Source organism: Rhagoletis pomonella, unplaced genomic scaffold (assembly GCF_013731165.1).
Source record: "Rhagoletis pomonella isolate Grant_MI unplaced genomic scaffold, Rhpom_1.0 Rhpom_scaffold_00001, whole genome shotgun sequence".
Taxonomy (NCBI): Eukaryota; Metazoa; Arthropoda; class Insecta; order Diptera; family Tephritidae; genus Rhagoletis; species Rhagoletis pomonella.
This window is the reverse complement of record NW_023458555.1, coordinates 48,926,594-48,942,113: the sequence shown is the minus strand read 5'-3', so window position 1 is coordinate 48,942,113 and position 15,520 is coordinate 48,926,594. Positions and strand designations below refer to the sequence as shown.

At 40.7% G+C, this 15,520-nt stretch overlaps 3 protein-coding genes across 4 annotated transcripts in view; 2 read left to right on the top strand and 1 right to left on the bottom strand.

The window, feature by feature from the left end:
- The first annotated feature begins 6,687 nt into the window (after window positions 1–6,687).
- Window positions 6,688–7,718, top strand: LOC118745726 (enolase-phosphatase E1-like). Its single transcript, XM_036479351.1, has 4 exons — window positions 6,688–6,828; window positions 6,898–7,172; window positions 7,234–7,490; window positions 7,546–7,718. Exons 1-4 carry the CDS (start codon window positions 6,757–6,759, stop codon window positions 7,680–7,682), a joined length of 741 nt encoding a protein of 246 aa, XP_036335244.1. The 5' UTR covers window positions 6,688–6,756; the 3' UTR covers window positions 7,683–7,718.
- Window positions 7,719–7,798: 80 nt separating this feature from the next.
- Window positions 7,799–10,468, bottom strand: LOC118745731. The gene is made up of 7 exons (XM_036479363.1): window positions 9,928–10,468; window positions 9,541–9,874; window positions 9,259–9,432; window positions 8,932–9,201; window positions 8,694–8,868; window positions 8,395–8,573; window positions 7,799–8,331 (listed from the first exon to the last, which is right to left on the bottom strand). Exons 1-7 carry the CDS (start codon window positions 10,163–10,165, stop codon window positions 7,836–7,838), a joined length of 1,866 nt encoding a protein of 621 aa, XP_036335256.1. The 5' UTR covers window positions 10,166–10,468; the 3' UTR covers window positions 7,799–7,835.
- Window positions 10,469–11,210: 742 nt separating this feature from the next.
- Window positions 11,211–15,520, top strand: part of LOC118745691 (putative cysteine proteinase CG12163) — a 73,125-nt gene continuing 68,815 nt past the window's right edge. Inside the window, exon 1 of one of the 2 annotated variants that reach the window (XM_036479282.1) lies at window positions 11,211–11,528. In XM_036479282.1, coding sequence (XP_036335175.1) covers window positions 11,436–11,528 — 93 coding nt within the window. In that variant the 5' untranslated portion in view covers window positions 11,211–11,435. The remainder of the gene's footprint in view (window positions 11,529–15,520) is intronic. The other variant, XM_036479289.1, reaches the window with a different exon arrangement.

The window sequence follows — 15,520 nt, the reverse complement described above, 5'->3', positions numbered from 1 at the left end:
GTTGCTCTCATCGCATCCGCGTAGCTCGATTGCTGGTTATGCCTGTCATTTTCGTGTGTCTGGCTACTTGCCTGGGCCCTATTTTTAGTGGGCGAACTCGGCTGGTGATCTCTTGGACGCTTAGCTGGCTGCTGGTTAGCCGGTGTGCGCTGGCTGGTGTTGCGCTTGACAGCAGGAACCCTTTTCCCATCTGTCTTCACCGCCTCATTGCGTGCCGTGTCAGGACTCAGACCTCTTTCTAAGCACCGGAGGTACCGTGCTATTCCAGCACCGCTGAGGCCTCTTCGCCGCGGGTCGTCTCGTGCTCCTGGTTTTCCCAGGTCGGGCGCTATTGGTCCGCGCCTACGTCTGGGGGCTCTTCGGTCATCTCCAGGGGGCATGCTGCTCACATCTTTATCGGTGTATTGGGTAGGCGAGGTTCTCCGGCCCTCGAGCCTTCCCTTCTCTTTCGGACCTTGCTTGTTGCGAGAGGGCGAGGTTTTGCGGCCCTCAAGCCCAGCTCTGCCGTCCATACAGTGGTATGCTCGTTGGGGTGAGGTCATACGGCCCTCGAACCTGTTTGTGGCGGTCCTGCTCTTCACATGCCGTTGATCTTTTGCATGGGGTGGCATGGCTTCTCTATCCTCGGCCCTGCCGTGGACCATATGTTGTGGTCGGTGCTGTCGCACAGGCGAGGTCGTGTTGCCCTCCAGCCTGTTGCTCGAGATTCCCTTCCCCTGGGTGTAGTGTGGCAAGGTTGTGTTTCCCTCAGGCACGTAATGATGACGCTTGCGATTCGTAGCGATGGTCCATTGCCCATCTGAGCTGCTGTCCGAGTCAGCATTCGGGTGTCTGCGGTCGCGTCTCTCTGGTTGCGATGTCCTTGTCGTTGGGTCAGAGTGATAGTGGGAGCCTGGGGGCGAGGTCATTCTGCCCTCTAGCCTCCTGCTCGTATATTCCCTTCGCGTTTGGTCGTAGTGAGACGAGGTGATCCTGCCCTCGAGTCTCAGGTGTTGGGACCCTCCTTGCTGCAAGTTGATGGGAGGCGAGGTCGTTCGGCCCTCCAGCCTCCTGCTCGTGTCTTCCTTGCGCGTGTGGTCGAAGTGAGACAAGGTCATACTGCCCTCAAGTCTCATGTGTTGGGATTCTCTTTGCTGCGGGTTGTGTGGAGGTGAGGTCCCTCTGCCCCCCATCCCTCTGTGTTTGGGCTCTTGTCTCCGTGCAGCGTCTGCAGGCGAGGTTTGTTCACCCTCCAGCCTCCTGCGTGGATCAGCCCTATGCTGGTCGTCGCGATGAGACGAGGTCATTCTGCCCTCAAGTCCCAGGTGTTGTATCCCCTGCTGTTGTCCGCCGGGGGGCGTGTCTGCACGCCGCTGGGCGTCGCGTTGAGGCGAGGTCCTTATGCCCTCGAGCCTCCTCTGCGAGTCCTCGTGATGCCGAGGTTGGTTAGTCGCTGGCTCATTTTGTCCGATCCCGTGTTTTCTATGGGCTACTTCCCGGTGGTGGGAAGGCCGTTTTCGCTGGGATTCAGTGGTGTAGCTTTCACCTGAGCTGCTATCGGACTCATTCCTCCGGCGCCTGCGAGTGTTTCCGCGTTTTGGCGAGGGTTTTCTTCCCTCCAGCCATATTCCTTCGCCTCTCTCGGCGGACCCATGCCGTTTGTGGTCAGCATATGTGCTCGGTTGCTGTTCGGAGGGGCGGGTTACGTTATCCTCGACCACTCTCCAGTCTGTCGCGGTCTCATAGGCACTTTTTGGGTGTTGCTGGCTCGTGTCTCTCTCATCCTCGCTGCTTATTTGGGGTCTTTGTTCCCTGCTTTCACCGGCGGGCGTCTTCCCGCCTCTCTTTCGGCTTGATCTGCTTCTACTGCAGGAGGGGCCGTCGTCATCGCGGGCGTGCTCGGCAAATAACGCCGCCTCTTCTGGCGAGAGGTCTCATGCAGTCAAGCCATCGTTTGGTTTTTGTGTTTTTATTTTTGTTCTTTTTGTTGTTGTTTTTGTAGCTCATCTTGTTCTTACGACCACCTGCTCGACAGGGCGAGCTCAGCGGTCAAAATATGGTTCCGGCGATCTCAAGTCGTCCGCCGTGGTAGCGCCCCTTGCCACGGTAAGGCCACCGCTACTCCCTGAGGCGGCCCGGTGTCAGGAAGGCGCCGTTATAATACAGCCGGATTGTTGACCCCCCTGGCTGCAAACCCTCCAATGGGCACGGTGTCGCATTACACCCTGGATTAGGGGGGTGGCAGTTCTTGGTCGCTGTCCATCAGCGGGCCGCATCAGAGCAGTGCAGCGCTCGTACCATACCTGGGAGGTGCTGATACGTGCACGCTAGCACCCCCTGATGCGTCCCGGTTGATAGTTCAGCTAAGCCCCCGCACCAACGTCAAGGTGCCTGCCCTAGCGGGGGAACTTTACTGGGGCAGTGTCGAGAGGTAGAGGCAATTTTCCACTGCCAAAAGTTACCTAAAAGAGATTCCATTGGCGAGAATGACATTTCGGACGAGATCAATGCATGGACAGAATGGTTGGAAGGAAAATACCAGCACAAGGTTAAGGAACTTCTCCGCAGATACTCCAGCATATTCCACAAGGACGGCAGCAAACCAGGCAGGACTATTGTTGTGAAACATCGCATTGATACTAGTGTTGCAAGGCCGATCCGTCAAGCTCCTCAAAGTGTTTCATTTGCAAACGTGCCACAGTAAGCCAAATGATAAAATAAATGAGCGAAAGTGGTGTGATCGAACCATCAGCGAGTCCATGGAGTTCGCCGGTAGTACTTGTGAAGAAGAAGAATGGTCAAATGCGGTTCTGCGTAGACCACCGGAAACTAAATGATGTGACAAAGAAGGACAGCTATCTACTTTCCAGGATCGATGATACCCTTGACTCGTTAAGTGAAACAAAGTGGTTCTCAACACTCGACCTTAGGAGCGGTTATTGGCAAGTAGACTTAGTGGCGACGACAAAGAGAAGACAGCTTTCAGCGTTGGAGTGGTCTTTGGCAATTCACGGCGATGACCTTTGGATTATGCAACGCTGCTGCCACTTTTGAAATACTTATGGACCATATGCTTAAGTGACTGCAGCGGAAAACATGTTTGGTGTATCTATACGACATTATCGTGTTGGATAAAAGCTTTGAGGAACACCTGACTAATTTGGAAGAAGTTTTCCAGAGGATAGCTGACTCTGTTCTGAAGCTAAGTCCTAAAAAGTGCACACTGTTCAAGAAGAAGGTGAACTACTTAGGTCACAAGGTGACAACGGAGAGCATCTGCACTGCGAATGAAAAGATAGAAATAGTTAAGGATTAGCCAAGACCCAGGAACCTGCGTGAACTACGAACTTTTCTTGGGCTATGCATCTACTACGGTCGATTTGTTCCGAACTTCGCCAGCGTTGCTAATAGCTTTCATGAGCGCTCTAGGAAAAATAAAGCTAGAGGTTGCGCTATAGAAGGCGTACTGTCGCAAGTAATTGATGGACAGTATAAAGTAGTTGCCTACTATAGCCAGTCGATTGGAAAACCAGAGAGGAACTACTGCGTAACTCGGAAAGAACTACTAGGGTGGGTGCAGTGTGTCAAACATGTCCACAAGTCCCTCTATGGACGCAGCTTTGAAGTGGTTACTACAGTTCAAGAATCCAGAAGGACAGCTATCTAGGTGGATTGAGAGACTGCAAAGTTATGACTTCGCTATTGAGCACCGCAAGGGAAGTGTCCACGGAAATGCTGATGCCATGTCCCGGAGACCATGTAGCCTGGAATGTAAACACTGCTCAAAAGCTGATGCCAAAGAAGACATTATTGACATCAGGATAACGAAAAAAAAACAACAGCGGAAGAGTGGAAGGCAGCTACTAAAGTGTCAGCAGGAAGGTCCAGATCTGGAGCTATTGATGCATGGAGATGGACAGACGGCCAACTAAGGAACAAATGGCTGCGGAAAACCCTATGGCAAATGCATACTGGGCACAATGGAACATCTTATAGTTAATATCTGGCTGTTTGCATATGGTATGGGAAACTTAAGATTTCCAGAGCTCCCGCAACCTAATAGTAGTTCCAAGGGTAAGAATTTCAGATGTACTCAAGGAATTTAACAATGACCCTAGTTGAGGGCACCTGGAAATCAAGAAGACCCTCGAGAAGATTAAGCATTGGGTTGGTTGTCGGCAATCAGTCGAGATAGGGTGTACCTATGGAACTGCACTCTGGCCAGGGGAGAAATTTTGAATCGGCGGTGTTTCAAGAGGTATGCCAGATAGTGGGTATCCGAGCAACAACTCTTCATCCCCAATCAGTGGAATAATTCAACCGAACCCTGGAAGAGTATTTGCGGAAGGTCGTGGACAAGAATCAGAAAGATTGGGATGTCCGTATTTCCTTGCTCCTGATGGAATACCGGTCAGCAGTGCATGAAACCATGGCTGAAACTCCTGCCAAGGTAATATTCGGCTGTGAACCCCGTTTACCTAGTGACCTGAAGTTTGGAGTAAGTGGTGATGCAAGAAGAATTGTGAAAGAGACGTCCAACATCCTGGAGGAAGAGCTGAGAGAGATACATGCTCTAGTGAGACAACGTACGCAAATTATGAGTGGCAGGATGAAATCCAGGTACGATAAGGCGATTAATTCCGAAGGTTCCAAAAAAGTAGATTTGATGTTGCTGCACAATCCTCAACGGAGGAAAGTTTTGTCCCAAAAACTACAATGCAACTGGGAAGGTCCTGTATAAGGTCGTCAAACGGCCGAATGACGTAGTGTACAGTATATTTTGCTTAGCTGCACATCCTTCTTGGCACAAAAAACTTGTGCACCTAACCGAAAAAGGACTTAAGCGAATTTTCTTTACTACTTCAATGAAGAAGTTATCCGAATCCCTATGAAACCAAATAATGGAAAAGCACTTATCACGTAGAAAATAATGCAAGCGAAATTTTTTTCGAATGGTTTTTTATTATTTTTATAACTACATAAATTGATAGCCATTTTCTTTGTTCTGCGATATGAGCAAAATAAATAAAAGCTTGTAAAATAAGGTAATTGCAGGGCCAGTGCAGGTAAACGTAATACTTTCTTTGATAATTGGTACTAGTTGCATAATTTTTAAGGCAGGTATCGCCAATGTGCATGTATGTTGAATGCATCTATCAGAGCAGTTTCTTTATAAATTTAAAAAATAATGTCTCAGATGCGTATTTTCGGGTAGGTATCTTAAATGTGCACTTAAGCATAAAGGCAGCAAAGCAAAATATACTGTATCGAATGCAGACCGTTGGGAGACCAAGAAACAAGATGAAGGTGGAATGGTCTGTAGCGTTTGTAACAGCAAGTATAACTGAATGTTCCAGGAAAGACGTAGAATATTCGACAGCGAGAAACGTCGATGAATACTGCGAACATCGAGCGAATGGGCGATACTGCCGTACGTAACTTGGCACGTCAAGCACCAAACAAATGTCAAAAATCCCCATGCCCGTACAGTTTGTATAGCATCGCACAATAAGGCGGCGCTAGCGCCAGCAAATGCCATTTTCATTTTTGACAGCGCGTTACGTGTTGAAGTTGGATGCAGAAGACGGAAAGAAAGAGAAAGGACAAAAAGTTATTTCACTGTCGCTATTTATCATGAACGAAAGATACAAGATCACGTAAGAACAAGAGAGTGAAAAAGGTGGATTTTTGAGCGAGTTCTATGCCATCTTCTTTCTTTGGAAAACGAGCGAAAAGTAAATAAAGCAAAGAAAATAACGAAAGCCAAAATTAGCCATGATGCAATAATACAAGGTGTTATCAGTTGGCAACTTCTCGCTCTAATTCCGCCATATTGACTGCCTTACGTGAAACAGTGTTACTTCTTTAACTATTCTTTGCCCATTAATATAGTTGAATGTTTTTTTTATTTTTTCTCAGTATACACACTCTGTTTTCTTAAAAAGGTATTTTGTCTTATTTTATTTCATTTCATAACGAATATACTATAAAAAAGCAAATTTTGTTTAGGAGAAAATGTGAAATTCTATATATTTTTCCCCCATATAGGGATTCATTTCTTCCCGTTTTTCTTCTCATTCTACTGAGCTAAGGCAGTATCAAATCGAGCTGTCACAACTGATACCACCTTGTATTATTGCATCATGAAAATTAGCCACTTTAAATGCACAATTTAGGTAAAATGATGCATTAAAATGTGTTGTCATGTTGAATTAGCTCTTCTTTACTTACCGCCCTATTCCCACACCACTGACAAAATTCATCATACGACTATTGTCACAATTACTGCGCCTAAAACACAATATAAACATTGTTTCGCCGTTGTCACTTACTCAGTAGGTCATAACAATAAAACTGACAATTGTCATACGACAGCTTAAAATAAATTCGCGGCATAGTATTAGGCGCAGTAGTAAAGGCAATAGTCAGCTGCTGAGTTTTGTCAGTGGTGTGGGAATAGGGAATAGGGAATAAATAAAAGTGTAAAATAGTGATGCTTGTGTAAACTAACTCTCAGCTGACGAACCCGAAACTTTTTTCTCAAACCCATTTACAAATACAACGCCGCGTTCTTACGAAATCTTGTATTTTTGGTTCATGGGTTTTTATAGATTTACGTTCTTTGCAAAAACCAAATTACTAAAAGAATTAAGGTATGGCATCCCTGCTGTTATCAGTGACATTTCTACTGGAAGTAAACAGCTGATTTTTAATCACTTTTTGTTTCTGAACATAACGAATCTCAAATTAACTAAAAAACGCCGAAAAATTACTAGCATGCCTGAATTTACAGTGAGATTAGTACTTAGTGATATTGAAGGCACAACGACCTCCATCAGTTTTGTAAAGGTTATCATAAGCTTTATCAGTAGCCATATTTTCCAAATTTTTGCTCACAAAGAATTTTGAATATTATAGGATGTGCTCTTTCCCTACGCAAAAACTCACACTAAAGCATTTCTGGAGGAAAGATGGCATGATGCAGAAACACAATGTATCGTCCAGGATTTGCGCAAGCTGCCACAATATAAGGAATATTTTGGAGGTGGCGATGAACAACCAGCCGCTTCCGCCGGAAACATTGCTAGTTTTGTGAATTTCCTTATTGAAAAAGATCTCAAACTTGGACCACTGAAAACCCTGCAGGGGCTAGTGTGGGAGAAAGGATATGCAAGCGGCAATATTAAAGGGCAGTAAGTAAACTTTTAAGTCCAGCTATTGCAAATTTTGAAACATATATCTTCGCGGTTCTAGAGTTTTCGCAGATGTTCCGGGGGCATTTAAACGTTGGCATGAGGCTGGCATAAGCATTGCAATTTATTCTAGTGGTAGCGTTAAGGCGCAGCAGCTACTTTTTGGTCAAACAGAATTTGGGAATTTACTAACGTATATTAGCGGTCATTATGACACTGCCATTGGTCACAAGCAAGAGAAGGAATCGTACGTCAATATAGCGAGTGACTTGGCATTATCTAGTAAAGACATACTGTTCCTAACTGATGTAGTTAAAGGTAAAAAAACCTGTATGTTCGCTATGTATATTACTAAAATCCGTCCATTTTACAGAGGCTGAAGCAGCTCGCGATGCTGGAATGCAGGTCGTCATACTTAATCGTCCCGGCAATGCACCATTGACTGACGATGACAAAATTGCATTTACAATAGCGGATACTTTTGACAACTTAAAGATAAATTTAAAATAATAATTGAGGCTACGTAATTACTTCTTAAAAACCAAATCAAGGAATATTTTCTACTTATCATATAGTATATGTAACTATTATTCCGTAAGGAAAACTTTTATTTCTTAACACTACTTAGTATCTACTTAGGTCTGCTTTGTTTGCATATATTACCTACAAGAATGCTCTATCTAAACTAGATAATTCATCGCCACTGTCATTTTGTGTTTGCGGAGCCTGCGTTTGTTCCGCATGTTGTTTTCCATCAGATTGCAATGATTTTCTCCTCACCGGCGTTTGTGTTGCACTTCGCGAATGCACTTTTGAACTACCACCATAAATTTTTTGTAGTATATTTAGTTTGTTACTCCTTTGACTGCATTCACTCTCAACTCGCTCACGAGTGTACACTTTTCTACGACTATCGGCGCTTTTACTACGCGCTTTGCGTTGATTGGTTTGGCAGCAGTGGCTGGCACCCTCACGCTGACATGTATGTGTTAATTTTCCAATATGAGGACCCCAAAATGTGGCACCTTCCAAAAGAAGTGGTGCTGATTTTACGCGCTGACGCATTAACTCCATGTTCAGCTCGTATTCGCGTTTCTGCATTTCCTGTTCCGCTTTGCGGGTGGCTAAACGCATGGACAGTATCTCTTTGTGCGACTCACTAAAATGTGGAATGATGTAAATCAGTATGTTTTTCATTTCCATTATATGTAATCTCGCTTACTTGAGGGAAAGTGATTTCCACGCTGGCGTTTTGCGTACTTCCCAATCGAATTGTGGCGTGCTATCGTGGTATGTGCAGTTGTTTTGCAGTTCCTTCAGTTTCTTTTTCGAAACTTCAACTCTTAAAGTAGCAGCGAGGTTAGGTCTGGCCACCGGATGTACAGGTGATGGAGTTGAATTCTATGAATATTGAATTTTTTAAATGCAGAATGAATTCAATAAAAAAGGTAATTAATAAAAGCATAAAGCGACTTATTGCATCCAACGCCATATACATATATATAAACTTACGGAAAATACCTTTAGACTTTCCGTTTTCGTGCCCAAGTTAAAAATTGAAAAAGGCACTTTAAAGTCCCTCTGTTGCCTTTTCTTCTTTCTTCCACCGTTCGAGCGACTTGAAGATTTCACGGAAGTTGTTTCACTACTTGGTGGATCGATAACAATCTTCGGAGGGATGCTCTCGGGCGAAGTACTATGGGAAGTATAATTATTTTAACACTGTTATTCAGCCTTTTTTCTTTCATTTCACTCATACATGCTTGTTTTCTGTGCGAAATAACTGCTGAATTTGGAAGGCGTTCGATTTATAAGAATTTGAGTTTCAGAAACCTTATCCACCGGATGTTTTATTTCTGTATCTTCGCTTACTCGGCTATCGGCGATGCTATTAATGTCATTAAAAGAAAATGATTTTCTCAAAAACTTCCGAAGACTTGTGTTACTAGCTTTGGAATTCGGACGCATATTGTCTTCAGGCTTTTTGTAGAATTCACGAATGTTTGATGCGCTGGGTTTATTTGGTAGTCTGTACGGATTTATATTAGAGCCATATGTATATGTTTGAGGTACTATAATGCATTACTTATCTGTGCTCTTTTCCAAATCGCTGCCTTCTTTAATGTTTGGGTTAACTTTAGTTGTTCTAATTTTTGATTCCGTATACGCGGCAAATGAATGACGTTGTTTGAGCTCGTCTTCAAAGTCTTTTAAAGTTTTTTGGAATTCCTTTACTTCATCCTCAAACTCTTTGCTATAACTGTGAAATTTGTTTATGTATAATCATGGTTTAATTTCACCATACACCATAAAATGAAATAAAATAAAATAAATAAAATGAGACAAGAGAACGAATAAAACTGCTCACTTCTTTATTACGCTATGCTTGGTAAAGTCTAATTTATGCGCATTGCTGATAGGAGTTTCTGACGAACAGTGCAGATTTGAGTAACCTTGACTTTTAATCTTTCCAGCCTTCTTTTTGCTACTACTTTTGCCGGTAGACGGTCTACTCTTCGGCTGCTTACTCGACTTCCCCCGCTGGATGTTGATAAAATGTGAAGATACAGAGGATGTCGTGCTGCTTGACTCCACCACACATGCTTGCGCCGTTTTGGTACGCAGCTCACAGCATGTGGACCGCAATGTATCAAGAGTCGAATAAAACTCTTCATTCGGTAGATGATTTATATCACAATAATCTAAAATTTGGGATGTGTAAATATTCTACATTACATCAAATGCATTTTCGTACCTGGTATGCTGTCGTATAGTTTAGCCAAAGAACGTATTCCACTGTTTCCCGCCATTGTGTCTACATTTTCAAATTCACTTGTTTTTAGCGATCTATTTGCAGCGCTTAACGGTGTTGTCGCCAACCGTCCTAAATACATTTTTGGTCGATTATATATTGGTGCAGGACAATTATTGCATGGATCGATTGGAACTTTCAGACATGAATGTAAAAAGGATCTACTAGTATGTGTATTCATGCTGCTTATAATTTAAAGTTCTTACGATAACTTATTGGCTTTGCTGTTTGTTTACTAGCATAATGTACAAATATTTTCGTTTTTGCTATTATCTGTGCCGATTACTTTTTCTTTATTTTCCCTGATTTATCAATAGTTCCAGATAATCTGTTTATGTTGTTTTATTGGTAGTCAACGTAACCAAGGTTGGTTAGTTTTGTTTGAGTATCCGCCTTTATTGTTATCCATTATACGTTCGTTTGTTATTAACAACAAAGCTGTTATAATAATGATAAGCAGCAAACTGGTGATGGAATGTTGATTGGATTGTGTCCAACGACTTGTGGAGTTCAATGTAATTCGTTGTATGTATGTTTAGATTGGAGCATGTATGCACTTGCAATGTAATTAACTTGCGATAAATACGCATTGATAGCTCCATGAAGTTACCAGCTAAACGTATACATCAGTATTATGTATCTACTCTTTCCAAGAGGCAGCGACAATGTGGTTGCCGTTTCTGACATCCAATAGGAAGTTTACGGTCTAGCCAGGTTAAATAACTTAAATATAAATATTGGATCAACGTTTTTTTAATTACTCCAAATATAGCTACGTCCATACCATAGAAAATCGCTATCTAATCTTGAGGCGCTAGCGCCGGTTTCAGTAATTGAAAGTATATTTTTTTATTGTAGAGCGTGTATATGTTTAGTTTGAAGGGCAGGGTGATCAAATTTTCATCGATTTCCGGAAATTATTTTCCGGCGGAAACAGTGTTATCGAATATAACGATTTACGGAAATCAGACGTAAGAACCGTTGAAACCCATTTAAACTCTGTGCCATTACTTGTTAGAAAATTCCTTAGAACGAAGTATTGTATGAGTTGAAAGGTAAAGGCTTGAAAAGATTTAAAGCCACTTAGTTTAAGCTTTTGCTTAAATTTCGTACATTTTTAATTAAAACTATACACCATTCCTCCACATACAACTCTGCAAATAAACATGGAAATTCACTGCAACCCTGGGTTGGACTACTCATTCACTGAACAACCTCAACTGTTTTGCCAGCAGTCTTCTCGTGAATTTCTTGGCGTTTGGTTTGTTTTTGTGAAAATTGTTTCAAATGGTGATAGTACAAAAATAAAATTGTGAAGTTGTTAAAAAGTATTAAACGAAAAAGTGGTTGCAAACGTAAAAAGTATAAAGCGACTACGGGCAATAGATATTTCATTATTATAATCAATTGGTGGACGCGAATTGCGTACATTACATCTGTGTCACTATAAAATGCGTCTCACCGTCGGTTCAACAGCCACAATTGTTGCGCTGTCGCTCTTGTCCGTGTTGGTAGCTGGACAAGATGCCAGTGCTGTGGAAGAGGTAAGTGAAATACGTAATCTTGTTATTGCTTCAGCTGGTGTTTATTGTTCGCAACAGTCATTGCGACTTAAGGTTAATGCTTACTTTGATTGCGTGGTTGAGATTTCATAATATAACTTGTAAATAAATAAAAATAAAATGTGATGAACTAATATGCATTACATAGTATAGGAATGGCAAAATTCAACTCTTTGTTACCAGCAAATGGTTGACTGCGTTGGCAAAATCTCGAAAATACATTTATATTTTAGTGACGATGATTCATTTCTTGGCCACTTTAAAAACTGCTTAATTAACAATTTCATCAGGTGCACATTTAATCATATACAATAGATTTAACTGATTATGCATTTCGAATACGAAATGAGTACCCCTTGCGTTTTAACTCTTGCAAAACAAAGAAGTCAAGTTGTGGGAGATTTACTACACATTTGTACTACCTACTGAAAGATATACAAGGAGTAATGGTTAAGTGTAATAGCCTATTTCCACCAAAGGCTTAACTCAGAGCTCAGAGAAGTTCAAATAATTCCGACGCAGGGTGATCGGCAAGGTTTTTTTTCCTAAGTTTTGCCTTTTTCCTTTCGTTTGCTTCAACTTAATTGGTGGAATTACCCCTTCGAGTAGTAATCTCCGTTTTTCAAACGGCATAAACTGCAGTTAAGGCTTGGTGGAAATAACTACCAACTATAGATTCGTTTTTAAAAACAATGATATTTACTAAAGACGTTGGTACTAATAACATAAGAATTTATAACAAGTCATTGAACTTTTAACTAACCAACCGTAAAAAGCGCCTATATGGGAGGCTAAGTGGTTCATATTTGTTCTTCACCATGCGCTGCCTATCACTCCCAGCAAACAATTAGGTTTTATATACATTTGAGAATGATTTGAAATCATAGCCTTTCTCAAATGTCAAACGTTTGAAAATGTTCTGATATTGATTTGAAACTTACAGCTTTCTCAATAAAAAGGGGAGTTGGATCTCCAGTAGAGAATATGGTTAACTCTCAAATCAATTTCTAAGGTTCAATTCAATTGTACTTCAAATGTGAAAATTAAATTTATTATAGGAAATGTATATTTCATATTTATTTTTTCTTCGCCATCTTTCTTCAAATCAACGTCAAATGTAAAATTTAAACCTTTTCAATTTGAGAATCATTTGAGAAAAACATTTGATATCAAATTGAGAAATAAATTTTTCTCAAACGTTTTAAACTGTGCTTGCTGGGCTGTACCAATACCAATTCAAATTGGTTTACTCTTTTGACCGATCGCCTAGAGCTGCTTGATTATGCGCTTTATTTCTCAAATTGGAGCAGCATATACGCCTCTAAGAAACAATTGAAAACAATTGCGAATTCCTCTTTGTTATCAGCGAACATGATAAGAATACTTAATATAAAACAACGCAAAATTTAGTATAATAAAAGTAGTGTGATCCAATTCGTTTATTGCAAATTCAAAGCAATTTAGGTATGTATAATCACACATCCCAGTGGATAATTTCAGGAGTTAAAAGCCCTCGCGAAAGGCCTTCCTGAGAGTCAAGAGGCCTTCCACTCTACATTCCTTTCTCCTTTCTATTTTGTATGGAGTGGCACAAATTGAAGGGCTTCTTCTTTCGCTACCCGTGGAAGGCCTTCCAGAAAGGCTTTCATAGGATGTACTTTTCAGAAGGTCTTTTGGAGGAGTTCTTTTAAAGTTGCTTTAATTTTTTAAATTTTTCATCTTTGAAGTTGTTGCTTAAGGTTTATATCAAATATGTGTTATTGCAACTTAAAGTGTTTATTGAAATTCCTTTGTAATGCTAAGTAATATAAATTTATGCATTTATGGATAAGCCCTTCTAGATGTCATGCAAAGTAGCGCTTTTTTCAGCCCTTCTTGGGTAGGTCTCTTAGAAGAAGGCCTACCTAAATTATCTCTGGGATAAATCTATTAGGTGTAATGTACCTACATATACATTAGTATTGCCGCGATCCAAAAAAAGAAATAAAAACTGCCAAAAACGTCCATTAAAATAAGGAAATTATTTAACGGACTTTAATAAGTATAACGAAATATGTTTGGAGTTAAATTGGTAATGGGAGTAAAAAGTAGGGACAATCTAGCACTGCATTTTCTCCTTAACTGCATTTCTTTGAAGCTTTCAAGATTTAGACTAAGGATGGAAACTGCGCAGGCTTTACCGATGTAACTACTGAACAGATTCAGACGTGAATTTTTTGTCGAAAAAAAAATAGTTCACACTAAAACATTTTTCTGCGGGGTTGTGGTGTGTGTATTCAAGCAACCACAGACATTCAGGGACCTACAGTCGGGTCTACGTAACTGGAACGACCCAGATTTATATTTGGCCAAGGACTGTCACTCCAGCAACAGCGCTGTTCTACATCGTCTCCGAACGAAAGATTGTTTATGTAGAAACTTTTTCATGCCAGATATGCACTCGGAGGCTGGCCCTTGCCTGCCGAGAGGCGACTGTTATTGGAAATAGACATCGATGTAGTGAAAACCTGTAACGACTCGGTCGCCACACAGTAAGAAGAAATCACTTCCAGGTCTATTCTGCGCTGGTAACATAAATTTTGAAGCCGTTAGTTAAAGTGTCTGTCAATTTTTAAACCATTTTCGCATTCGGTGCGCTCTTGTAACCGGTAAATTTTGTTATCATCTCATATGCAAACATATATAACAAAATATTGCCCCGTGAAATATGCAATACAAGAATTTCCACAAATCTTCATAGCTGAACTGCTGAATATTTACACTGCATTACCAACGTACCTAAAATCGCGGTGACAAGAAGTGGTAACATTTTTTGGCAATACAATTATCCGGTCACAAAATCTTCGGTAACGTGCAGAATAGACCTGTTAATGTCAAAAAAGCTGCCAACGCCTAAGATCTCAACTCGATTTTGTTCGGTATTTTGTTAAAATGTTCCTTATTATATTTAGTACGCCTTTTTGGAATAGTACGAAAATAATCTCCATAAATTTATCTGCCCTTAAAATACAAATTTTGTTTTCAAAAAATGTATTTGAATTGCAGATAAAATTTAAAAATACTTCAGAAAACGGCCCTTAAGGCGTATTCATCGTTTTGGTTCTCAACTTTTTCTTCCATGTGGAAAAAAAGATCTGAACTAAAACGATGAATCCGCCTTTAGGATTAACTTTGGAGTTCACTAACGGACTGTACACCCCTAGCCATGATTGCCACAAAAACGTTAGGCCTTCACTTTACATATCGCTAATTAATGTAAGATAAATATGTTTAATTAGATTTGCTACTATCCTAAGAAATTAGCAAAAAAAAAAAAATTAGTGGAAAAAAATGAATGAATGAATCTATAGAGTACTGCATTTAAGTCTAACGAGAGCCTCTAATTTGGGCTTGTTTTACCTTTAGGTAGCGAAATAAGCATTAGTTGCAAACAATATCATTTTGAATTTTATTACCATCTTACTGACCGACGATATTTTAAAAGAATTTTAATTTTGTTAGGTTTTGCTTTCGTTTTCTGCAAAAAAAAATAAAATTTAAATCAACGTTAGCTTTTGCGCATTATTACCCTTAAATTGAATGGGCTATAAAACTGTATAAGTACTAAGTAAACAAATTCTAACACTTCTCACAAAAAGGTTTCAAATTTCGATGCAAATTAGTTAATTTTCTTTTAGATTTCTACAAAGTTTTAAATTGGCTTTATATGAGTTTTGTTAGAGAACGAACTGTATTTTATTTGAAAATTCTAAAAAATAAATAAATAAACAAAAGTGTCAAACAATATCACTTTGGAATGGTGGTGCTATTGATATGACCGATACTGTAAATATACTATTTTGTTCTGCCCTAAGTATGGCAAATAGCCAATCGCAGACAGTAGCAGTGGCCGCAGCTGCGACAAAATGTAAAGTGGACTACTGCGTATGTTTTATTTATTTGTGCCAATTGTTATCAGGGTACTATTGTCGTAT

Bases quoted from the DNA above. Each gene is read 5' to 3' on its own strand.
- LOC118745731 (XM_036479363.1), bottom strand. From the start codon at position 10,165: ATGAATACACATACTAGTAGATCCTTTTTACATTCATGTCTGAAAGTT. The intron at 9,202-9,258 runs GTAATGCATTAT...AAATCCGTACAG, and splicing joins TTGGAAAAGAGCACAGATAA to ACTACCAAATAAACCCAGCG. The intron at 8,332-8,394 runs GTAAGCGAGATT...TCCACATTTTAG, and splicing joins TGGAAATCACTTTCCCTCAA to TGAGTCGCACAAAGAGATAC.
- LOC118745726 (XM_036479351.1), top strand. From the start codon at position 6,757: ATGCCTGAATTTACAGTGAGATTAGTACTTAGTGATATTGAAGGCACA. The intron at 6,829-6,897 runs GTTATCATAAGC...TGAATATTATAG, and splicing joins CCTCCATCAGTTTTGTAAAG to GATGTGCTCTTTCCCTACGC. The intron at 7,173-7,233 runs GTAAGTAAACTT...TCGCGGTTCTAG, and splicing joins AGCGGCAATATTAAAGGGCA to AGTTTTCGCAGATGTTCCGG.